The 25,216-nt window shown below is 55.1% G+C and overlaps 1 protein-coding gene across 2 annotated transcripts in view; it reads left to right on the plus strand.

Annotated features, from left to right (window-relative positions):
* LOC119155490 (phosphatidylinositol 3-kinase regulatory subunit gamma) overlaps positions 1–25,216 on the plus strand; it is an 82,126-nt gene that overhangs the window by 25,132 nt on the left and 31,778 nt on the right. The window contains exon 1 of one of the 2 annotated variants that reach the window (XM_037404247.1): positions 23,625–24,511. The exons of the other annotated variant lie outside the window; for it this stretch is intronic. Within the exon in view, the coding sequence (XP_037260144.1) occupies positions 24,406–24,511 (106 nt within the window). The 5' untranslated portion in view covers positions 23,625–24,405. Of the gene's footprint in view, positions 1–23,624; positions 24,512–25,216 lie in introns of those variants that run through there. 2 annotated transcript variants of the gene reach the window in all.

A 25,216-nucleotide genomic window follows, 5' to 3' on the forward strand; every position in this document is an offset into this window, starting at 1 on the left:
ATCTAGAGTGGCTCCATCAAAATCACTGAAGTGGTACTAGGGTAAAATTGGATTGCGAATCCATTTTCATCTGCCGTGGTGGAAAATGCTTTCTCTGTGCTCTTCGGGAAAGAAAGCCACCTTCTCAGGGGAGTGGCAAGGGGGGAAGGTACCAGGCATGGAAGAGGGGACATCGTCCCCGGTGAAGACACTGATGGCCACTTATCGATGATGGAGGCAGCTGGGATGCTGGAGCATCGTGGCTTTGCTTCCTGCTTTCCCCTCTCCCCTTCAGCCAGGCCCCACAGGGATGCTTGTGGCTGAGGCAGGGATGCGCTCAGCTCGGTGCCAGGCTCCCCAGAGGGATGGGCAGCCCTCTGGGCCCTGCTGCGGCCAGAGCATCCCAGGCCATGCTATAGGACAGACCCCCTTGGTAGGGCCAAGGAAAGCCTAGGGAGAGAGGGGGTCAGGGGGCTGGAGGGGGACAGTAGCCCTGGGGGGCAAGACCTGGCATCATCCTCTCATCTTTGCAAGTGCCTGACGGTCCTGTCGAGAAGTGCCACAGGCCCACTTCCAGTGGGTGACCTGCAGTCTGCACTGGTAGAGGCCATGCAGGAGCTCGAGACGAACACGCTGGGAGTGCACCCACTCTTCCCACCAGCTGGGGAGGATGCTCACAGGGTGACGCCCAGGGAAAGTTGCCTCCTGCTCCTACCTCTGCCACCACTTTAATGTGTCCCTGGTCAATCCCTTCTCACTGCTTTTGTCTCCTGTAGTCTGGGGTTGCAAATTTTTTGGATGGCAGCAGGGCAGCAGCAGCACGGTGCATGCTGGTGCATGCACTGAGCTCCCCCGCTTGCCAATTCCAGCCCCCTCATCCCTTCAGGCTCCTACCCCCAGCTCCCCACCACCACCCCACAGACCCACCAGTGACCACCACCACAGCCTGGTGGGACCCTGGATGTGGCCAAGCTGTGGTGACATCCCTGGGGTCCCACACGCACAAGGAGCTCTTTCTGCCCCCACCCCAGTGTGGCAGGAGCCAGCCAAAACACAGTGGCTCTTTCTGCACCCACTGGCCCTGCTCCAGCCTGGCTGGGTGTCAACCGCCCGGCCACGGTGTGTCCCCCCCCGATGCTCCCAGGGGAGCATAAGCTTTCTCCAGAACACTGGGGGTTTGTGCGGGGCGGTGGGGCTGAATGGCGGGTCTGTGCGGCTGGGGCTGCCGGGCAGGGAGGGAAGGCGAGCCGCTTGCCTCATCTGTTTACCTGGAAGTGGAGATCATGGCCAGGCCCGGCTGCGGCGGCTGCAGGGGGTGCTTTCATGCCGGAGCTAACGGGATGGGGAGTGCTGCACGGCACCCGTCCCCGAGCAGCCCATGTCATGCCAGTGATGGGGATGCAGGCAGGGACCTGGTGGTGCTTCTCTCTTCAGTGTGCCCGCACAGTGCCAGACCCTCTTGCTCACCGCAGCCAGAGAGCTGGAGGCTGGGGAGGGAGGGATGTGAAGATGAGGCCCAGGCCATCAGAGGGGTGGGAAATACTGCTGGTCATCATCTGCAGCATCACTGTCCCCCTGTATGTGACCCCATGCCTGGCTACGTGTCCCCACACTGTCCCTGGGTCTCCATCCCTTGCGTTGTGCCCCTGGACTGGCACGGTCCCCACCCTGGCTGCCTGTCCCCATGCTGCTGGTGGTCTCCATCCTGTCTGCGTCCCTGCACCTTCCTTTGCTCTCTGTACTGGCTGTGGGGCCTCACACTGGCTGTGGATGTCTGTACCAGCCCTGTCCCCATGCAGGTGTGCGTCCCTGCACTGATCGCATCCCTGTACCAGCAGTGTCCCCAGGGGCACATGGGAGCCACTTAGTAGCTCTGGCAGAGTGATGCCACCCATGCACATGGCAGGTTTTGTCCTTCTGTGAGCTACAACTGACGGCCACACATGAGCTGTTGGGGAGGGAAAGGGGACAATAGCATCTTCGTCAGCACCTGGATTCACAGAGATTAATGAAGCTGGCTCACTGTCCCCAGGGTTCAGGTTGCCTTATCTGTGTGTATCTGTTCCTACCCAGCCACTGCTAGAGCTGCTCCCAGTGCCGTACAACTAATCCCAGAGGCTGCCAGATAGGGCAGGGGCTGCTGCCTCCACCCACACCTCCACCCACACCCTGCCTGCGCTGGAGCTGTGCCACCTGCTTCTGCCCACAGGCCAACTGATGCTGGAGATAACCAGCGCCCCAGAGCAGAGGGGCAATGAGTTTGGCATTCTCAGTCTCAGGCAGTAGTATGCACAGGGTTGGGAGGCAGGCACTGGCATTGCCTCTTAGCCTGACCTCAAGGCTTGGTGACCTTCAAGTTGTCCCAGCAAAGCTGCATCTGCCCAATTCATCTCCATTCATCCTTTCCTTCAGCTGAAAGAGTTACTGCCCCATGGCCAGGGCTTGGGGACTACATCAAGTCTCTGGAGCTTGTGGCTGTGCTTTGGGGTTGCCGAGCAGATTTCTCCATCTTTTGGATACCTCTGGCATTTGGGGAGGGGTGCAGGTTGCCAAGGAGATGGGGTACTCACAGAGGCTGGCATCTCACCAATCAGCCTGGCACTGCATCACCCCCAGGAGACATGGGGCTGGGGCGGGACCATTCGACCTCACACCACACAGACGTGGCTGCAGCATCCTTGCTGAGCATCCTTGGCTCTTTCCAAGTGCCCAGAAGACACGTGAGTCCTGGCTGCCTGTCCCTGGTGCTGTTGGCAGGGTGCCCTCCCACTGGCCTCTGGCACCCCTATTTTCTCCACCCTGCACTGGCCCTTCATGCCCTGGAGCAGGAGGAGCATCCGGGGCTGTACTTTGGCACCATCCCAAATTTCCGACCTGGCGTGCACAGTGCCATGGCAGCACCTTTATTTTTTCAGCTGCTTTCCTGTTTTCTTTGCAATCGGGCTCTTTCGCTGGGTGATGGCAATTGCGGGAGTTATTTGGGGAGTGCTCAGCATGCCACCGAGCAAGCAGCTTGCAGCATGGTGCCCAGACCCAGGACCTCGAAGTGGCCTGCCCTGTCACACACCCCACATCTTAGACGGCTCTGACCCTCCCTGGCTGTGGCACAGAGGGAAAAACACCTCACCTGGTCTTGATAGAGACTGTTTGCTCTGCATACCCCAAAGTCACCCTGGAGCCTCAAAGCCACCCGTTTTCCATGGATGGTGCAGTTCTGCGTACCACAGGCATGGACTGCCCAGTCTGATGGTCCCAAAGTCACCAACGCTGCCAGAGCTCTCAGTCCACAGTGAGCCCACTGAAGCAGATGCCCAGCACCGCTGATGTTGCTCCAGTGCTGGTGCCTCCCACTCCTAGAGCCATGGCTTCTCCAGACCATCTCTGCTGTCACCTCCCAACACTGCTGTACTGGGATTTAAAGCCATGAGGAAGGTGGCCTGGAGAAGGTTTTGCAAGGTGCCAGTGGGGAACGACAGCAAGGAAGCCACCCCAGAGGAAACAGTGAGGTCAAGACAGCACGAGCACCCAGGACTCCTGTACGAACAGGGTCTGGAGGACTGGAAGCCTCAGTGACAGGGTTTTGGTAATGCAAAAAGCACCAGCCCAAGCTGGCCCTGCCCAAACAGCCTCACTGGGCTGTTTCATGAGCAGTTGTTACCGTTGAGTGGCTGCACATTTCTGAGGGGAGCTCTGCTCCACAGCCTCTGACAGCTGTTTCTGCAAAAGCCTTAAATTGAAACATCTGGAGTGTTTCAGAAAGAGAAACCTGAGTGTTTTGGGATCCAGAGCAATTCAAAAGATCCAAGACAAATTCATGAGCCATAGGCTTGACCTGAATCTGGACTTTTCAGCAAGGAAGCCAAAAGCCCTTGTCCAAGTCATTTCCTCCCAGCTTTTAGTGGGATTAGAACTGCAGTGTCCTGCGCTGGCAGGCATCCTCCCCCCATGCCGAGCACATCCAGCCCCTGAAATCCCTTTTGCTCTGGCTTCAGAGTCCATTTCAGCATCCCAACACTTGCTGTTGCCATCACTTTCAATTTAGACCTTCTCGTGGCAGAGATGGATATAGAAGCACTTTGCCGGGTGGCGCTTACCCTCCCCGGGGAGCCGGCGCCGGCGCTTCACTCTTCCCACTTGCCAGCTCTGAGGAAGACTGAGGAGCTTGAATTACTTTTTTCCAAGAAGGGTGGATTTGGTTTGCAGAAAGATAAAGGCTGGGGAGTAGTTGTTCTGCTCTGCTGAGCCCTTTGCCATCTGGAACAGCTTTTGGTTTCTTTGTGGATGTCTCTTCCATGGCTTACATCAGCAGGACTGGGAGAGGGGTGAGGGCATCACTTGGACCCCTGAGGAGGGGAGAGTGAGAAGATGGAGCCGGGGGACACTGTCTCTGTGCTCCCTCTTTGCAGGGGTGAGGGAAAGTCAGCCCTGGCAAGTTTGGAGAGCCAGTTTAGAGAACAAACCCCACTGTGCCAGTTGTGGAAGTCCCCTGGTCAGCCCTTCCGTCGGACGTGCCTGCTCTGCTTGAGCTGCCACCTGCCCATCCCCTTGCTGAGCTGGTGGCCATGAGCTCCTGCAGCCGCTGCTTCCCACGCCGTGTCCTCCAGCCCAGGGGTGGGGAAGGCCTCATCTTCTCCATCTTCCTTCTTTCCCTCCTGGGGATAAGTAAAAGCAAAGAAGTCAGCAGCAGGACTGGATCACCCAGGGTCTAAAGGTGGAACATTCTCAGCAAGGTGGTGGCACTGCTAACCCCAGCCGCCCAGGTGAGATCTCTGGTGTCTAGTGAGGGGTTGTGCTCCTGCAGCTACTTTGTCCTCAGAGAGGCCATAAAAATCATCTCCCAGTGCTCCCACTGCCTGTACCCACAGAAGCTGGGGTAGAACTGGGTCATGACACTCCTCCCAGCTGGAAAACACCCTGCAGAGATCTGCCAGGGGATGTCAGCTCCCATGGCCCTGCATGGCTCTGAGCTGGTCGTGGTTGTGCCACATGCCAGGTTCCCCTGGTCCCTACCAGCTGCTCGGTGGCTGCATGCCAAACATTTCCTATGTGGTAGCTTTGATTTGGTGTCTCCGAGGCTGACACCCAGCTCGGGACCGCGCTGCCTCTGCCTGGGCAGCCTGTACTGTCCTCAGCATCCAGGACTTGAAACCATAACCTCTTGGTGAGCATCCTCCCCGGAGAGGCTGCTCTTTGCAATTAATCTGGGCACGGTTTATGCTAATGACTCTCCCCACTTTAAATTATAAATGGCCCTTGGCATGTGTGCACACAAACACACATGTGTGCACAGATATCCTTTAAGGCCATCATTAGCTGTAATTAGCAGGATCTGTCACTCATCTTTGGCGGTTAACGATGAGCCCTGAGACAGAGGAATCCGGCGGCAGATAAAATAAACACGATTTCAAACAGTTTGGAAATAACAAGCCCTCATTAATCAGACAAGCCCCAAAGGGAAGCACTTGGAAAAGCAGCAGCTTCTTTGCCGTTGCCAAGAGCAGGACTGGGTGGGCTCCATGCCGGCCCCCACCCTCCCCAAACCCCCGTCTCCAGTGGGAGCAGGAGGCAGGATGACTTCTTGCTTGGCTGACTTCATGGTAGGGCTGAAGTGTCAGAGCCAGTCAGCTTGAGGAAGAGGCCTGAAAACTGGTGAAAGCCACCCAAAAGGGCTCCTGCATGGCCCTTCTTTGGGTGAAAGCAGCAGAGGCAGGATCTGGCCTCGAGGTGTGGGTGGGGGCAATGCCCATGCAGGGGCTCAGCTCTGGGTGCAGATGAAGCAGCTCTGGGTCAGCACATCCCACGGCCACCGCTCATCCCAGGACATGAAAGACTGCATGCTAAGGGTGCATGGGAAAGGAGCATCCCAAGATCTGTCTACACAGGGCAGAGCAGGATCTGGGGAAGGGTCTGGTACGTGGGACGTTTCCTAGGGAGCAGGGGGAGCTGGGGAGGTTTCTAGCTGTCACAGCTGCAGCTAAATCACAGCAAATAGGAGGGGAATGGGACACACGAGGCTGGATTATATTACAAAGGAGCAGTCCATCATGGGGTATTTAAAATAATCCGCTTAGATGCACAGTAGCAGATTTGGAGTGCTAAGGGAATTGAAGGCGCTGTGGCTTTGCAAGGCTGGATCAGATCTAGTTAAGATGCCACTTAGAACAGGACATCCCATTCTGCCTCGCTGCCCCAGGGGACAAGCACATGGCAAACACAGCACCTACAAAGCCACCCCTGCCCCACCAGGGAGGCACTCAAGGTGACCCTGGCCACGACAGGATGGGTGACAAGGTCTTGTGGCATCTCCCTGGGACAGGCAGCAGGTTTGGGTGGTGCCAGCCCCAGAGCATGGAGCTATGGGCTGTATTAGATGCAGGGCAGGGTATTCCCATGAGGGGCTAAGCCTGCAGAGGGGGGAAGGAGGGTGTAACTGGTGTTCATGCTCCGGAGAACGTTGGTGTAACTCTGGCACCTTTGTGCTGAAGCCAGCTGCCTGGCAAACAGCTCGGACCAAGGGATGCCCAGGAGGGAGCTGCATCCATGCTATCAAGGGATGGGAACCTCCTCTAAGGGCGTCTATGTGGCACTTGCAGCTCAGCTGAGGCTGGGGACCTGGCATGGGGTCCCTGGCAGGCTGCGACAGGGTGTCACAGGGGGGCTCTTGGGGCTCTTGGTACCTGCTTTGAGGCGAGAGTTAGGGCTGGAGCTGCTCTGAGGGTGGGTGGCCCCATCTGCAGGGATGCCAGCTGGGCTGCTCTGCCCCCTGCATGGGCTTGCAAGGCCCACAGCATGGCCAGCGGCTACAGGGAAGGGTGGCTCCTACTGCCATGAGCTGAGGGGTCCTCTGCTGGGGTCTGTGGAGTCAGCCTAGGGTCTGTGTGAGTAGGCGCATGTGCTATCTGAGCATCCCTGATCATCCTTGCACTGCTCCTCTGAGCCAAGCTGAAAACTCAGCCCCAGGGAAGCCAGCTCAGACCAAGAGAGGGATTTCATCCCAGAGACTTCATCCCAGGCAGGCATTCCCCCAAAAGAGCATCCTTCCAAGAGCAGATGGTTTCCATCTTGGTCTGGCACTTTCAGACTGCTCCAATCCTGAGGGGTCCAGCCCACAGTAGCCCTGCAGAACTCAGTGGCAGCCTCCTGGAGCCGGGCAGCATTGCTGGAGATGACCCCAGTGTGCAGCTGGCCAGCATGCTGCACATCCCTGTGCTCTCAGGGAGGGCAGGGCCTTGGAACACACTCACAAAATCCAAGGTTGCATGTCAGATTAGGCCATGGGACTGCCTGCCCCTCTCCTTGCCCTTAACCTGTGCCCTCTGTCCCTCCCCGACCCCACTGCAGTGCCACACTCAATGCAAGGGGTTACTCCTGCAGGTTTAAACATGATTCTCAGCTCCCCTGAGCATTAATCCGAGGGAGGATTAAGGTTAACAAGCTCCTGCAGCCACCCAGCCCTCATGCCTCCCGGGATGGACCACTCTGTCCCGGCCTCAGAGAGGGCACGGGCATGGTGCCCTGCTGTCCCCCTGGGACCTGCTGCTGTGTCCCCCAAGCTCCCCAACCTCTCCTCCTCCACCATGCATCTCACCGGGGTGTGCAGCACGTTTATCTTTCCCTGAGTCGGGGCCCACAGGCCATTCCTGGGGCTCTGGGGGCTTGCAAGCCTCTGTGAGCATCTTCCCCCTGCTCCCTGCAAGCCCTGCGATGGGGACTGGGGTGGGTATTAGTTTCTCTCCTCACTTCTCCCCTGCCCCCTGGGTGCTGTGTTCCAGGTCGCTTGTTCCTAGATAGCTCTGGGTTTGTGATGGCTAGTTTAAATGCATAGAAAATACCTTAATCCCTGGTAAACCCCTGATCCGTGCCTGCCATGTGCTCCCCATGAAAGCCCCTCACTCTGGCCATAATCCTCAGGGAGAGGTCATGTGTGCATCCTCCAGCCCTGGGGACACGGGACCCTCTCCAGGGCACCCACAAGCTCTTGGGGCTGGTGTGGAGGTGCTGGTTAGCCTTGCCCGGTGCGTCTGCTCTCATCTGCAAGGGACAGTGGGGACAGGGCACCCAGGAATGTTCCTGCCATGGGGTGGGATGGCCAGGGCAGGGAGGGTCACAGGTGGAGCTGCCACCCTCCTGTGCCCCCCTTAGTGCCACCAGCTCTGGAATACGGGTTTTTAGAGAGAATCACGTAACTGTTGCCTAGTTTTATACAGTTGTGATTTTTTTTTTAATTTCTGTTTGGGGTTCCTATATGCTTCACACTGAGGAGAGCCCCCAGCCTCTCAGTCCCCTTTCCCCCCCGTCCTGCCCCATCACATCCAGGTGTACTCCCCAGTTCATGGATGTGGAGGAACCCCTGGCTTGTGGCATGAAAGAGGGCCCTGACTCTGCTCCTAGCCCCATTTCCCCAACACCAGGAGCTTCTGCAGCCTTCACCTGCCCTGACCTGCAGCCCCGTGAGCTGTAATCCCTCTCCTGCTGCACCTGCAGGATCAGAGGCCACCAGCACCAAACCCAGCCCGGAGAGAACAGAGCACTGGAGGATGGTAATAAAACCTGATGACACCCTGGGGAAAGGAGGAGGGCAACAGGCGCTCCCCAATCTCTTAGGTTTCTAAATAGGCAAAAGGAAAAATCCCTGTTTGCAGAAATGTCTCCTATATTTATAAGAAGCAAGGACAATGCTGGGATAGAGGCTGAGCTGAGCTTTTAACCAGCCAGATTACACTGAGCAGGAGCATTTACCTCTGCCTCTAATCCACCTGCCACAAAGACTTGCTAACTCCTTCCTGGATTTAACTGGAAGGTTTGAACTCTTCCCGCGGAGGAGAGAGTTAAGCCCGAGCTGGTGCTGGAGGGCTGTGGGGGCCAGGGTCAGGGCTCCCACCACCCCCGCCAGGCACATCAGATTTGGGCTGGACATTTTAGACCCAGACTCAATTTTTTTCTGGCAAGCCAGTCCCACAGGCAAGATGGGCAGGAGAGGGCAGGAGCCTGGAGTCCCTCAGTCCCTGGGAGCTCTGTGCTGGTGGCTTCGAAATCAAAGCCTGTGCAGAGCAAAAATCTGGACGTTTCCAAGCAAAAATCACTGCTGCTTAAACGCAGAGCAGAAGCAAGAGCTCTGAAGGAGCCACCTGGCAGGCGCAGCCCTGCTTGTTTTCAGCTGGATTTCTTGCAAGAACAGAAAACATCCGCAGCCAGCGCTGGGTGGCTGGGGCAGGCAGGGGGAGGCTGCTGCAGGATACGGCCAGGCTCCCGACACCCGTGGGTAGACACCCTGGCTCCCCTGACTCCCCCACCCCGGAGCAGCCATGTCCCCTATCACCTGCACTGGATCAGGCCCATCGGTCCTCAGTGCCAGGGCACCAATGCCCGCTGGCGAGCACCAGCACTGTGGTGCACGCAGGCAGTATCCGTCCCTTTCTAAGCATCCCCTCAATGGATGCTTCGCCTCCACACCAGGCAGGGGACAGAGAAAAACCCCGGCCCTTGGCCCCCCATGGCACAGTGACCCTGCGCCACTGCCGGGAGCTGCGGTGCCCCGTTATGGGACTTCAGCAGGAGGCCTTGGGGCAGGGGGACAGGGACGCGGCGCGGGCTGACATCACCGAGCTGGCTGGCGTCGGGCAGCACGCGGCTCTGGCAGCGCTGCTGGTACAAGCATCTCTGTGGCAGCCTACAGCCCACCGGTGCATCTGCCAGCTGGGAGAGGGGCCAGGAGAAGGGCTGGAGCGGCCGCCAAGCGCTGGCGTGAGCCCGGCTCTGCTCCACAGGGCCCAGCCCCAAGGGCTGCCCACCCTCAGCCTCACCCTGCGCGCCAGCGTGGGCCCCCAGTGCCAGGTTCGCAAGCTGAGCCGGGAAGGAAGCGTGAGCCCAGGCGGCAGAGCCAGGGCTGAAACCTCCCTGGACTTCTGGGAACACAGCGGTATCGGAAATTTCCCTCCCGGCACAGGGGACGGTGAGCCCCCTCTGCCAAACCTCGCACTCCATGCAGCAGCACCTCCCGGGGCATGGGGGGGTGCAGCTGGGTGTCGGACCCCCGCCCCAGCCCCGCACAAAGGCCGGAACCCAGGCACAGCCGGGGGTTTTCCCGGCTTGGCCATGGCCCTGGGCGCCCCAGGGCTGAGCTGGCTGCCGGCCAGCGGCGCCCAGCCTGGCCCCTGCGTGCCTTTGCTGAGCTGCTCAAGCGGTTTCTGCCACAATCGGGCCTTTCCCTGCCTTTCATCCGCTGGCACAGCCACCTGCCCCAGTGCCGCCACAGTGGGACCAGTATGGGGGGCTGGGGGCTCACCAGGGCATGGCAGCAGCTGTAACCGCTCCACCTGGGGTTCGTGTTCACAGCATCACCGTCGAGCATTACACTGGGTGGCAGAAAGCACCTGGCAAGAGAAAATCCACCTCATGTGTTTCCAAATGCGGCGCTGGGACCTGCTGAGGGCCTCAGGCTGTGGCCAGCAGCAGCAAGGTGGCCAGTGACACAGCCCTGGCTGCGGCAGGGAAGGACATCAGCCCCCAGTGGGTCCCAGCCCCACTGAGAGCTGTGCTGCCCTTCGGGATGTGTCTTGGGGCAATCAGCCACAGGGTTCTGGTGTGGACTGTGTGCACAGGGCTGGGATGGCAGGCAGCGGTCCCCTCCAGTGGCATGCTCCAGCTGCCTGCATGCCAGATTCCAGAAATCACCTGAAATCCTATGTCAAAGGTGCCCCTGGCACCTTGAAGGTGTCTAGGCAGGTTTCAAGCCCACCTCCTACGTTTGCCCCCTGCGGTGGGTAAGCTCCACAAATGCCACCAGGTATACAAGGACACTGCAGCCAGCTCCATGGTGAGACGGGGGTTGTTGTGGGAGAACAAGATAGTGTGATTTGGTCACCACCGATTTTAGGTGATGAAGGTATGTCCTCTTGGGACTGTTGCCTTCCCAGTCGAAGCGCAGGGCTCCTGCCTCTGCCACACTTCGTTATCTGCCACCAGGCACAGGCTGAGCAGTGATGCCAGTGGGCAGCTGTGGGTCCCTCCTTTTTGAACCCATGCAGAGTCTCTGAACATCAGAAACTCTATCTGTGCTCTGCCATCCCTGCTAACATCTGGCTCCCCCGAAGCCCCTTTCCCAGGGAATAAACCTCCCAAATTTCCCCTTGGAAGCCAACAGTGCTGCATGCTGGGGAGTGGGAAGGGAAGAGGGGACTGTGCTGGACCACAGGTCAGAAGAGCCAGCCAGGTTTCCTTCCTCGCTGGCACCCCAGAATTCACAGTGATCTAGCCCTGATGTGAGCAAAAATATTTGCCATCCCTAATGATGAGCTCTGTGGCCATGCCACAGCATCCCGTCCCTGCAGCAGCATCCCCCCTCCAGCTCCTCCTCCCGTGTACCCAGCCCCAGGTGACTGTGCCCAGAGGGGTCTGGCACACAGATGGGGGGCTCCGACTGTAGGCAGTTGTGTTTCCAGGCTGTGAGGTGGCAAGTGGCTCTGCACCATCAGGCTGTGAACAGCAGGACCTGGCTATGGAGAGAAGCAGGTTTGCAGGCAGGAGGGGGTATATCCCCCCCATGCACACCCAGCTCCCCTACCCAGCCCTGGTAGGGCTGCTGCCTGTGGGTGCAGCTCCATGGGCTCTGGGGTTAGACAGGGACCCCAGAAACGGTGAGACTCGGCACCACCTGGGGGTTTCTAGCCAGTGCAGTGGTGGGCGAGCAGGGTCCAGTGTGTGTGTGCATGTGTGTATGTGTGTGACACCCAGGAGCCCACCCCCGTTTCACCACTTGTATTCCTCGCCTGCTGCGTCCCTAACAAACACCCCACCAAATTTCAACACCTTCGCCCAAACAAACAGCAGCAACCTCTGGGAAACACTGTTCCCGCAGGCCTGGGGCAGGCGAGCAGGGCTGCAGAGCCCCCCCCCCGCTCCCCTCCTCCAGCCTGCCGGGCAAGGGGCCAGCTTGGCTTCCGCAGCCCTTTCTGCAGGCAGGGCTGGTATGTTCACCACAAGCTATAGATGGCCTGGCTGCCGCTTACAGTAAATCTGAGTAAGTTGTTTTGGGCAGAGCATTTGAAGTCCCGCAGGCAGCAAACCGGCCGTGTCCTACTGGCACAATCATCTGCCACAGGCATCTCCCGTTTCCAGTGCACCCCTTGGCTTTCCCAGCACTGACCCCCGGCACGTCAGCCACCGTCATCAATGTGAAGCTGCTTTCCCAGGACTTCCCCCACCTTCCCAGAGGCAGACAGTGTTTTGGGGAGAGGAGCTGCATCTGCCATCACTCCCCCTGCTTTGGCTCTGGGTGTGGAGGAGAGCCAGTGAGGAAGGATGCTGGGCCGCTCAGTGCTTGCCAGCAGGGTCCCACAAACCACTGCCTGGCCACCCTCTTACTGCTCCTTTCCCCCATTGCTGCCCTCCAGCCATCAGCTGCAATCTCTGGCGGTGGGACTGGGGGATTTTTCTTCTTTCTTGGGTGAACTTGAAATCTTTGCCCCTGCGCTGGCCAGCTGATGAACCTGAAGTGCCACTCAGGCATTTATTTAAGGGTTTAAGTGGGATTTACGTGGTGAAGGTGCCTGCTCCAGACCTCTTCATGGATGGACAATTCCAAGCACTGGGAAAAGGCAAGATTTGGCTTAACCAGAAGCGTTTCTCTGAGCCCTCAGGATCATGTTTTGCATTTTTCTCTCCCTTACCCACAAGGATTTTCTCCCTACCCACTTGTAAGTGAAAACCACTGAGGGTCTCATGTCACTGGTGACTGTGAGGCTTAGGGCTGCAAGGACTGTCCCACACCTCATTTCACATTTGCACCCCGAGTCCAGAGGAAGGTGAGCAACACACCAGCGAGGGATTCAGCCCCATCTGTTGAATGACCAAGAAGCAGAAAGCAAGCAACGCACTAAGTTGCCTGATGATGTATCACCTCCCAGATGCTGAGCCCTGCCACCCCTGACACAGCAGCCCAAGGACATTGCTCCAGAGCAGCTCTGCCAGCCCCACGGCATCTTCTGCATTTGGCCCAACCCTTCCCGGCATGGGAAAGGATGCACAGCAGACACAGGCAAGGGATTTTCCAGGGTGGGAGCTTACTTCTAGTCTGGTTTTTCAGAAGCAGGCTGCAAGCTTGTGAATCGGAGGTATTTTTCAAGTTGGTTCCTGTAGTCGAAGTGATCAAATAGTTGTTTATACACTCATCTGGCCCCACGGCTCATGCTCATGGAGCAGAAACTTGTTGTCAAGGCTGCTGGGATGTGGTTCCCCTGTGATGCTATGGCATGTTTTTCAGAGGAAGATGTTGAGGTTGCAGGTGCCTTTCCAAGGCAGAGCTGTGCTGCAGTTCGGGAACACTGCTTGCCAGTCGCTGGGCCAGACTCAGGCCACTTTTCTCTCTGTGGAGCTGCAGGAGGGTTGTACCTCGCAGCAGGCTTTCCTCTGTTCCATTTGCCCCAGAGGGTGCTCCCAGCATCTTCTCCACCCCTTGTCCTTTCCTTCCTCCTCCCACCAGTTTGTGACTCTGAAAGCCCATCTCTGGCTCTCCCCACCTCTCTGTGCTCCCTGTGCTGGAGCAGGCTGGAACAGCCCTGCTGCTCTGAGTGAGGACGGAGGACATGCATCCCCATGGGAAAGTCAGGCTTGCCCAGCAGCAGCCTCCTCTAGCCCTCACAGTGATGGTGACGTGAACATTTCTATTCAGACCAACCATTTTTTCAGTCATTTGTAACCCCCTCTAATGTGTTTTTCTTTGTCTCTCTCCTTTGGGGTTGGAATTATTCTGGCTTTGTGTAAAAACTAACTCTGAAGTGCTCAGGGAGTGGAAACCTCCCATTATACTTTTGAAAAATAATATTAATCTTTCCTTTCCTTTTATGAAAAGCTCTCTCCCTGATGGCTCAGGACTGGAGGTAGGCATTTGATGTGGAAATAACCCTTGCTGAAAAAAGCCCTTTTGATGTTGGGTTTTCATAGGGCCAACTCCGAACCAGCAATGGGGGGCACAGGGTGCCAGTGCTGGGCCCCAAAGGGTGCCCAGGAAGGATGTGGGGCAAAAGGGGACATGCTGCCAGACCTTCATCCTGCCTGCTGTTTCTCTGAGCAACAGGCAGGTGTTTCCAGCCTTTCAAAGACAATAAAACCAGTGGGATTTCCATTCATGAAAACTGCCCTTGGCCTGATTCAGCCCCAGGACTTAAGGCAGATGCCCAGCCTGTAGTGAGCCAGAGTGATGGACGCAGCTCTCAGCCATCCGTGCTGCCTTCCCTCCGATGGCATGGTGGCACTGAGCTCTGTGTGGCTGTGCTGGTCCTCCTGTTGCCTTCTGCACCAGCCCCGGCCTGCTCCCTGCCACTGCTTGTAGCAGAAGCCCATGGCTCTGGCTAGGAGACATTGCAGGTTTCCACCCTTTGCCCAGGGCAAGGGAGACCTGGCATCTCCCCATCAACCACAGAAACCAGAGGGGAGTGCAAAAAGCAGGAATTGGCCTCAGCTGCAGGAATGCAACGGCAAAGGGAAGGAGAGGACACACTGGCTGATCCCATCACCTGCTGGGCTCCCCAAAATGCTTGTGCTGGAACCTGCCCACTGCAAGGAGTAGGGGCCATGGGGCTGTGCTATGAGGATGACGTGCCTGTGCTCTATGTTTGTGGCGGCGGGGGCGGGTTAGCTGGAGTGCTGCAGACCCAGACAGCATCCACAGGTAACAGCATCCCCATCTTTGCTGCAGAAACATAGAGGATGGTGAAGTGGATACTCGCTTTGGGACTGAGCCACTGTCTCGGGGTACCTCTGGTGGCAGCGAGCCTGATCACCCATTTGCTTCTTCTAGTCTGACATCGCTCCTAGCTCCTTATTTTGTGGTTTTAGCATCCAACAACTTTGCTTCCTGTAGTTTGGCAGCAAGCTTTTCCCTCCTCTCCCTGCCTCTCTCCCTCCTACTGTTTTCTCTCATTTAATTCCTCAAAGCACTTTTAAAAGGCCGTTCATCTGGGAGGTATCACCTAAAATAAAGTTATATTGTTTAGGTTTGGTCAAAGAAAGATAAGAGCTTCCAAGCGCCGGGGCAGTAAAGGTGGCTTCTTCAGGTGCTGGCAGCTCTCACAGAGCACGCAGTGTTTGGGATGTGTTAACCCACCAGCTGGGATTTGCATAGGTACAATACCCCTCTTCATTTTCTGGCAGGTTCTTAGTCTGGAATCTGTTGTATTAAACCTTAGACCAGTATGTTGGGCTGGTAATCAGTATCGCACTATTTACTTTGTCTCTCCCTTTTTTCTTTTTGGAGACAATACACATTTTATGCTTTGTCAGCCAAAGGCAGGGCATGAGCTCACCCTTCGGGGCATCCCGCTCTTTCTGGAAGCTGCAGGCACCTGGCACTCCGGCAGCAGCCGGCTTTGCCTACCCTCTGCAAAGAGCTCTCGTCCGGCAGGCGTTTGTGGCACCAGGAAACAAAAGATTTTTCACTTTGGTCTCTACCAACCTATGTGTTGTGAGAGAGACCTGGCCACATTTTTACTCAAATGCTTTGTCCTCAGTAAAATCTGAAGATGTTGCAAGTTTTGTTTGATCCTTGAGGAACAGAAGAACTGCTGGACATCTGGAAATCCTGGACACAACCACTGTGCCGGCAGAGCTCACAGCACAGGCTTAGCAAGACCTCCTGGGAGGCTGGGCCAGCTGCGCACAAGCTGCACAGCCCCTCCGTGGATGGGCAGTAAAGCTGGTGCCTTCCAAATGCTCTGGATTTGTTGCATGTTTCAAGGACATTTGTGCAGTGTAAGCACTGACGGGCTCAGGCTTCCAGCAAATGGCCAAAGGATTTACCCAGTGTGCTGGGAAGCTGAACTTCATGCTGTGGTGGCTGATCTGCCGGCACGTGCCCACTGACAGCAATGCCACTGCAGCCAGGACCTAGTACATCTGTGAAATTTTGGGGCTTGATGGTGATAAAGTCTTATCTGGTGGTGCAAAGTGGTGTGGTGGTTTGCAGGTAGGAGGGAGGTGTTTTCCTGCATCCTAGAGGATGCCTAGGACTGCACAAGGCAAGCGTGGCAGCAGAGACATGGAGTGAGTTCTTGATGGCCTAAAGTCCCACCTGTCCTCTAGGGAATTCGTATTCTTCTCTTGGGAACCCAGCACTATTCAACCGAATTCCCCCTTCAAGTTTGGAAATCTTCAGCAGGAAAAGAACCTTAATGCAAAAGACATAGAAAAAAAGCTCTTAAAGAAGCTGATTTGCAGGTTGCCTTTGCTCAAGCCCTCCCTCCCACCCATTACTTTGGCTGGACAAGGAAGGCATCGCATCCATGTGCTGGTTTTTCAGTGATTGCCCTACACAGCACTGTTTGTTTTATTTCCCCGCTTAGTGTTCAGAGGCTGTTCTTCTTGCACTTATTTACTGTAAAGCAAAGAAAGCCAGGGAAAATGATCTCCAAAGCAAACAGAGCCATGTTTCCATTTGGGAAAACTTAGAGGGAAAGTGCGTGTAGCTAAGCAACAATGCATGATGGTAAATGGGTCATTTTCCAAGGCATGAACTGCATGTGGATAACTGCAAGGAAAGCGACCCCAGCCAACACACTGCCGACGTTTGAATTCTTGGCCTAAGCGATTAATAAGAAATGAGATGACTTTTCAATACCCCTGAGAGCTCCCTGGGTTGTTATGGGTTTTTTTTTCTCCCACTTTCAATCTCCACCCAAAACCTTGGAGGGGAGTCTCTGTTACTGCGCCTGGGCAGAGCTCTGACTGAGTACAGATGCGTTGCAGTGAGGTTCCCTGGATCCAAAGAGCAGTGGGTCAGCTCCACTGCATCCCAGGGAAAGGGATGGGGACAAGGGAGTCCCACAGCAGGACCGGGGACTTAGCCATGAGAAACTTCCTTCTGCTTAGGGCCAGAGTGAAGCCAGCATTCACCCGTGCATTAGCATGGAAGCTTGATCTCAGCCTCCCCCCAGCAGTACGTAGGGATGGCTTTGCTCACTTATCCTCCCTGTGAAACTAGATAATCTCCACTGCAAGAAAAGGGGGGTGTTTTCTTAACGTGAGGTAACATGTTATGGATATACAAGGCTACCAGTTCTAGATAACACTAGCTATGGGATCATTACATTGTTTGGGAAGCCAGGAGAGTTTGCTGGAAGATAATTAGGTGATGTCATGTTTGGTTGGGAGCATAACATCCATGTCACATAGCTGTTGCGTCATGGGTGACAGTGCCTGGCTTGGCCATGGGTGAAGGGTTAGGGAACCCTTCAGCTTTGCACCCTAGGGCAGGACAACTATTGTGTTGGGGTTAGTTTTGGGTTGGGGGTTTTTTCGTAATAATAACAAGTATACAGAGTTCAAGCTGTGCATTTGCAGAAGTGATTGCTCATCTAGGCTTTGCCAGAATTCCTCCTACTGGGAAAGGTGCCGCCTTCAAACCAGTGCTGGCAATTCAGCTTGAAGGTCACCAAGTGGGATGGCAGCAGAGCAGAGATGAGACCTCGCTTTTCCTAGACATGCCGCTGATTTCCTCTTCCTGCCACTCGCATCACCGGCTGTGATCAAAACATACACTGCCATGTTTATTAAAAAGAAAAGTTATTGCAGGAAGGTACTGGGATTATTTCTTTCCTCCATGAATAAAGTTCTACAGTTCCTCTTAAAATCAGACCTGAGGAATTTACAGAGTGGTATTTATACATTCCTTGGGAGAAAAAAAAAATGAAATCCGAGCAAGTAGTTCCAGTGCATTAAAGCAATGAATAGAGGAAGTGAAAAATATTTTAAGTGCCTATACAGTGTTACATTTCAAAAATGTCCTGGTTTAGGACATTAGAGCTGGGGGGTGTGTGGCTTTTTTCTCTCTCTTTTCCCCCCTCTAATTTCTCTGAACTTGTTACAAGTCTCCTTCCATTTTGCTCACTATTTCCAAGCAACTAAATAGAGAGAGGCCTGGAACGATGACAGAGATGCGAAGTGCACAAAGGGACTGGAGTGTGGTCCGATAATTCTGTAATTGGAGCTGCTCGAGGCGAAATTTTTTTCAAGCCAGTGTAAATGGGGATTGCTGAAACCCTTACAATTGGTCTGTCAGGCTGCTTCTTTAATGGATTGCTCTGTTTAACTCTCTCTGTCACTGGCAAGATGACAAGAGAAATTAGTGTACTGGAAAATATAAGGTAACTGGCAGCTCCCCAGCCCGGTTCCACAGTCCTGCAGACCCTGGGGTGCCACAGTGCCGGAGCCTGGCTCACCGGCTGCTCTGCCACTTCTTTGGAGGAGGAGGAGGAGGAGGAGGAGGAGGAGGAGGGGAGCTTGCAACCCCCTGCCCTTCCTAGGGATAGGAAGACCTGAAAAACCGCCCTGTGGCTCTGTTACTGACATAGTGAAGAGCTGTGCACAGCTAGCTGCAGGCTGGGATTGGGGTGGGGAGAGCACCTAAGCATCCTCCCAAGGCCAAGTCGCAAACCTTTCAGCAGCTGCAAACTGGCTTTATCTTCTGCTTTTACACCACGGGTATTATTTTTTTTTTATTTGAAGCTCAATTGGTTACTATCAGTCTTCTGGGGGCATTGGATGTAGGGTGGAAGTACTGGCTGTTGGGGAAGATGCTTCCAGTGTGTGTGTGAGTGTGAGTATGTGTGAGCACATGTGAGTGCATGCAAGTGTGTGCTGCCGTGGAGATGCTCTGACACCTCCATTGTTCACAGCCAGCCTCTGAAATTTGGCAGTGATGATGCCCCGAGGCTAGAGATGTACCTTTCGCTTTTCCCATGAAATTCCATTCTGGTTTGGCTGAGTTATAAAAAAAAAAGTTTTAAAATCGCCATTTCCCTTCTGCTGCCTGCATTCCTCAGGAAAACTTTGGCAGCCTGTCAAAACAATAACTGAACGTGAACTTTCTAAAGAGCTGGCCCGGTGCTGTCTGCCAAAGCAGCGATTCAGCACAGCTCAGCACAGCATGTCCTTTCCCTCACCCCCCCATGCCCACCCCCTTGCACACTCATCCCTGGGCACTCTTTGGCACAGATGTGTCCACCCCAGACACCAGTGGGCACAGCACGGGGTTGACATGTGCTGCCCGGCTGCAAAAGCCACACACACCTCCTCTTCCCTCGCAGGAGAGCAACTTTCCACTTCCAGCCCTGACTGTTACTCCTGCAATTTTTGAGGCAGAAACCTCTGGAACAGTAAGGAAAGGCCAATCCAAACCTTGCTGAGGAATACCTTAGGTCCAGCTGCAATAACCTACGTTGTAGACATTTATTTAAAAGATATTATTCTTTTTTTTTAATGTTATTTCCTATGTTAAAAGAATGTTGTTTATAATGCAAAGCCAAGTGCTTTTAAGTTAGGAAATGCCTAATGTATGATTCCTCGCAAGCTCAACTCTGCGTGCATGCATTGTGCTACAATCTTTACATACATGAGCCCCTATTACAACCTCTTTCCTTGTTGTGTGGACGTGGGATGGAAGAGGGCACAAGCTGCTCCAACAGCTGTAAATAAGACACTTCCTAACATTGAAGTGTTTCATTTGAATGTTTTTGCAGACCACATATTATTCTTTAACACAGGTTTTTAACGCAATGTGTAATTTTCAAACCAAAGCACCCGACTTTGGCTCACTTGCCAGAGTTTTTTCTCACCACAGAAATTTGGCCACATCTGGGGTAGAGCAAGGCAACAGTTTTGCAGCCTATGAGGACATAAAATGACTCTAAAGCAGAGAGGAGGAAGCACAGTCCTTGTTAAAAGCACCCATTACATTTCACCTGAAGGTGCAGGAGGATGCAGGGAAGGAAACTGCTGCTACTTCACCCGCACAGGGGTTTGAATTAACCTTCATCTGGTGGCAAATGCTTTGTGGTCTCTGGGGTATTTTCAAGGCTCAGACTGTACCATTCCAGCAGAAGACGGTGCTTGCACCATCCCTGTGCTGCCAGCACTGCTCTGGTTCGGGAAGACAGGATAAACCTCTGCCCTTCCCACCACTTCTCTTGCCAGCAAGCCTCAGGTTTAGCTTGCAGCGTGCTGAGCTATGGTGAGGCCCTGGCAGCAGTATCTGAGCCAAAGTAGACCAACCCTTCTGCCTTCCCTCATCTCCTTGTCACCAGGAGGTGAGAAACAGGCAGGAATAATCCATTAAACCAGTCTGCCGCGACTGGTTGTTCTTGTGCTGTTACTTGCAAGATGTGGTTGCCCCCGTGGGAAGTTGGCCACCAATTACAGCAGATACTGCACAAATCCTGATCTCTGTGCAGCGCAAGGCTAGTAATTTCATGTAGCATTTAATGCCAGCCAGGGAATCGTCCTTCCCGATGCAAACACAGCTCTACCATCTACGAGCTCCCCTCCAGCAGGGCCTGAGCTTGTGCTAACACTGCTGTTCACATTTGGGTCTCAGGAGTGGCCAGGAGTCTCCAGCCTGCCCCCAAAATCTCTCATCATTTTAGCACGTTTGGCTGGCAGCACTGTGGATTCAACCCCCCCTCCCTCCTCCACCCCTCCAACTATAAAAGCCTGTTGTGGCCTACATTCAGCTGTCGGATATCACGTTATCATGGCTCGGCAAAGAGGAAACCAAGCAGTTTGGCACAAATGGCTTTTCTGTGTTTAGCCTCTTCCAGCACGGGTCCATTCGGCTCCTCCTAAAGCACATGGAAGTGCTCAAAACTTCAATATTTAATCTTGCCTTGAAATGCAAATTGTCAGATCCAAGGAAATTAAAGCGAGCGAATGCACGGCCATCAACGCAGTGATGTTGGGGAAGCAGCAGATGCTGTGCTCACTTCTTGCCTTTCAGCCTTAGCATGGGGCACCAGGACCCTTTTTTGAGCACTGTGTCCCCTGCTCAAGCATTGTCATTGTCACCATTATTTTACTTCAGCATTTGAATGTAGCTTTTCCTGACTTGGGGTGATCTGGTGCTCAGCCAGACCTTGAGCATCCCTGAGTGCTCAGTGTGCTCCTGGTTTTGTTTCTGTTCTCTGAGGGCACTGCTGTGATGCTCAGCATCTCTCCCCTCAGCATGCACATGCACACGACTGCTCACTCCTACTGCAAGGCAGGCAGTGTGGTAGGAAAGGGAGCGCCCCATGCATGCGTGTTGGGAGCCAAGTAATCCTGGATATAAGCACAGTTTTGAGAAATAAAAACACATTAATATTCTGATCTCTCAAGGCATTATCCTACTGCTTACCATTACACACAATCCTTTGCCTTAAATTGCATCTTTGATTAAAGCAGCAATGAGAGAAACCAGAGCTAATAACAAAATGTATTCTGCTTTAAATCACTAAAGTGAAAACATCAATAAGCTGTAACCATCACTGCCGCCATGAAAATGAAGGCAACCACCATGGGAAACAGCAAGGATGAAATCCACTTTGCCAGCATAAAAGCCAAGTAATTAGGTCTTATGTGGGTGGAACTTATAATGAGGTGCAGGAAGGGGGAAAATGAATTGCAACCCGAGCCTGCCTCCAACACCCCCACCCCCCCAGCCCCCGCCAGAGCTGGTAATCTTAAGTTTGGGAGCAGCAGTAGGGACAGCAGCCCCATTTCTCTGCTCTGCAGGGTCTGCAAAGCAGTGTCCACATCTCCACCTGCACCCACCGCCCAACCCTTGTGGGGCTGCCCTGCACACCTTCGGTGGGCAGCGGGTGGCTTGTACCCACAGTACCAACTTAAATTTCACTGGGGGAGAGGGGGGTGCTTCCATGGATGGCATTTCACTTTGAGCAAGCTTGAGCTGATGCATTGTATCAGTCCAAGAAATTTAATTTAAAAATTAGAAGAAGGAGTTTTATCTGGTTATCATGGATTAATCAGAGTTTGTGGATGGGGATATAAAATTAATTTATATGCATGAAGTTATTTGAATCAAAGCTGCCTGTCCCTCAAGAAGCTCTATTAACTAGAGCAGCGCTGCTCTCCATTGCTTGCCATGGAAGTTGTGATACATCAGCAAACTTCAGAACCTCAGCACCCGGCTCTTTCCACATACTCTTACATTGTAGTTTCTCAGTTATTCAATGTTGCAGTCAACCTCCGGTTCCCCCTAAGCCAGGAGTATGTTTTCAGGAGCTGTCTACCTAGTGCTAGAGCGGGAGAAATTATTCATAACTTACTTTTCCATGCTTTAAAGTGCAAATAAAGCCGACAACTTCAGTGCTGGGTTTTCTAACATTCCCTGACATCTCCACAGCAGATCGAGGTGCTCATCTGTCCTTGTGCCTGCGACACTGGTTGGAAGTCTGCAGAAAGGGCTTTTTAATTTCTCAACAGCTGTCATTCCGCCTTTCTTTAAGGATGCTTCGCCATGCTAAGACCGAGGCTGCCTGCCGAGCTGGCTGCATTTCTGCCTCCCACCAGTGCTTGTGGGCTGCGGGCTGTGGCTGGCCATAGCGATGTGGCTGGCAGGCAGACTGAGGTTCAGTTTCGGGTGTGTTCGCAGCTCAGTTTTATCCCAAAGCTTGTGAGAGGCAGCCATCCCGTTTGGTGCCTTTTCCTCTGCTCCCCCCCCCCCCCCCCCCCCCCCCCCCCCCAGCCCCGGTTACGTTGCTAGAAAGAGCTCTGGGTTTCCCTGGGGTCACACTCTAGGCAGCGGGCAGTTACGAGACCCCCTGGAACGCTCAGGTATGATGTGGAGTACACGGCAGGCAGCTGCCAGGGCCCTGCGGAGGGAAGGCAGGGGAGGAGAGCCCATGTTTCTGGCAGCAGCAGCAGGGCAGACGGCTGAGAGGGGGTGCGGCGGGGCCGGCCAGCCCAGGTCTCAGCCGGGGGTGCGGACAGCGGCTCCCACCTGCCAAGGGCCTCCTGGGCCCGGCCCGCGGTCCTCTCTCACAGACCCCAGCCCCAAAGGGGTGCCGGCCCTGGCTGGAGGGTAGCAGGTACACCCGGCGCTGCGGGGCACCGGCCCAGGGGGCCGCACCCCGCCGAGGGGGCAGCGGGCGCTCCCCGGCAGCGGCGCCGGGGCCGGCTGTGGCGGCGGGCGCACGGCACGGCACAGCCCGGGGCTGCCCCGGCCGGGCGGCGGGGCCGGGGGTGCCCGCGCGCCCCCTCAGCCCCGTCCCCCCTCTCCGCCTCAGCGCTCGCCTTTCTTTGTCCCGCTTAGTAACTGGGGCTCCCAGCCAATCGCCATCGAGCCGGCCGGCTTCGCCGCCAGCTGATTGGGTGCGCTGGCCGGAGCCCTCTGCCAATCCCGGCGCTCGCTGCTCCCTCAGACAAAGACAGCAGCTCTGGCAACTGGGCTCGGCGCCCCCCGCCCCCCGCGCGTGCTCCGCGGCAGCAGCCCCTTGGCGACAGGCCAGCCGAGGGACCTACCACCTCCCCTGCTCTCCTCAGAGCGGGGGGGAGGGTGTCACTGGCAAAAGGCGGCTAGAGAGGCGGCCGCAGGGGCGAAAGACAGCCGGGTAAAAGTCAGGAAAGCGGCGAAACAGTTTTTGGGTTTGTGCCAAGCTTGCTTTCTGGGCTTGTCTCTCTGGCGTGAAGAGGACGTTTTCCCCTTCTGCATTTTTTTTTTTCGGCCACCCCCTCCTCTGCTTCGTGGAAGCGCCCGCTCGCACAGGCCCCCCCCCCCCCCCCCCGGACTTCCTCGAAGGAGTTAAAAAGCCGGCGCGAAGCCCCGCCCACGGGGCCCCTCCCGCGCGGCTCCGGGGGGCGTGGCCTCGTCCTCGGCAAGAGGCGGTTGGCGACGGTTGGGCCCCTCAGAGCCTCTTAAAATGAAACCTAGCGGGGCCGGCCGCGCCGCAGAGAGCCCGGGGCTGCGACCTGCCGGAGCCGCCCGGGGCCGCCGCCTGCGCCGCGCAGGGCTGCCAGCTGGGCACGGCGGGCGACGGCCAGCGCTGAGCTGAACCGAACCGAGCCGAGCCGGCGGGGACTGCGGGCCGAGCGGCCCCCAGCGCTGCCCGCCCTGCTTGGGCTCCGCGCCCGCCGTTATTGTTGCCCGCCGCCCCCTCCTTTCTACTCCGCCGGCGGAAAGAATTCATCCAGAGACCGAGATCTCCCCTTTTTATCCGCTTCTTCCCACCCAACCCCTCTCTTCTGGGGGGGGGGGGGGATTTTGTTTTGCTTGCAGCCCGGTGTTTTAAAAATACCCCGAAAATGGCGATTTTTAGAGAGAATTCAGGAAGGTGGCTTTTCTGTGGAAAGGTGTCTTTTTAAACAAAAAGAAGCACTCTCTATTATATGTATATAACTACCTGTCTTAGTTCCTGCAGGGCAGCCGCTGAGGTGGCTTGTGGGCTTTTTTTAATTAAGTTTAATTCCGCGATTTTTAATTCCCCCCCTTTTTTTTTACCCCCCCCCCAGAAGTGTTATTTCAAAGCGGGGTGGATTCTTCTCGCCTTCCCCTCTCCCCCATTTTTTTTTTTTGTTTGTTTTTAAACCCCCCCCCCCCTCCTCAATTAAAAGCCGGGAAAGCCAGTCGCTTCTTTATAAACCTGCCGGGACCGGGCTGTCGCGATGTACAACACGGTGTGGGATATGGACCGCGATGACACGGACTGGAGGGAAGTGATGATGCCCTATTCCACTGAGCTGATATTTTACATTGAGATGGACCCTCCAGGTAGGGAGCCGGAGCCTGTCCCCCTGCCTGCGCCGGGTCGGGGCCCTTCATCCCTGCCCTCTCCCCTGCCCTCCCTGCAGGCTTTCCCCGTTTGAAAAAGGAGGGGGAATCTGCAGAGGGGGAGGGGGGCGGAAAAAAATATCTCTACTTAAACTTTGTGTAAACTTTCCAGGGACTTGGACCTGCTGCATCCTGGGCGAAAGTATTTTAATACTGGTTTTTGAGGAGGGGTGGGGGGGAGAGAACTGCAATTTATGGTGCCTTTTGGGAGGTGGAAAGAGGCAGGAGGAGGAGAGCTGCTCGCACCCCCTCTCCCAAGTCTGTCTCTTTTTTTTTTCTTTTTTTTTTTTAAAAAAAAGCCTTTATTGAAAACTGTATATTTCGGCTGTATTCATTTCTGGAGGAGCGTTTTTATTAGCCTCTTCACCTGTGTGCCTTTATGTGCCTGTAACACTTTGATGGCAGTGATTTACCTACCTTCATTCAGCTCCAGTTTAATCGCTTTTACAGTCTCCGAGACCCTTTTTTTGCCAGCTTTCTTCCAGCATTGACAGATGAGGTGTGTGTTGTCGCTGGGTTTTGGTGCTGGGGGGATAAGACTTGGGAACAGGCTGGAATCCATCCCTGGAGGCACTGTTACTTTGATAGCGTGCTTAATAACCTTGTTCAAAAGGGTTTGGTGCAACTCTTTTTTTTTTTTTATTA

Source organism: Falco rusticolus, chromosome 11 (assembly GCF_015220075.1).
Source record: "Falco rusticolus isolate bFalRus1 chromosome 11, bFalRus1.pri, whole genome shotgun sequence".
In the NCBI taxonomy this organism is placed as follows: Eukaryota; Metazoa; Chordata; class Aves; order Falconiformes; family Falconidae; genus Falco; species Falco rusticolus.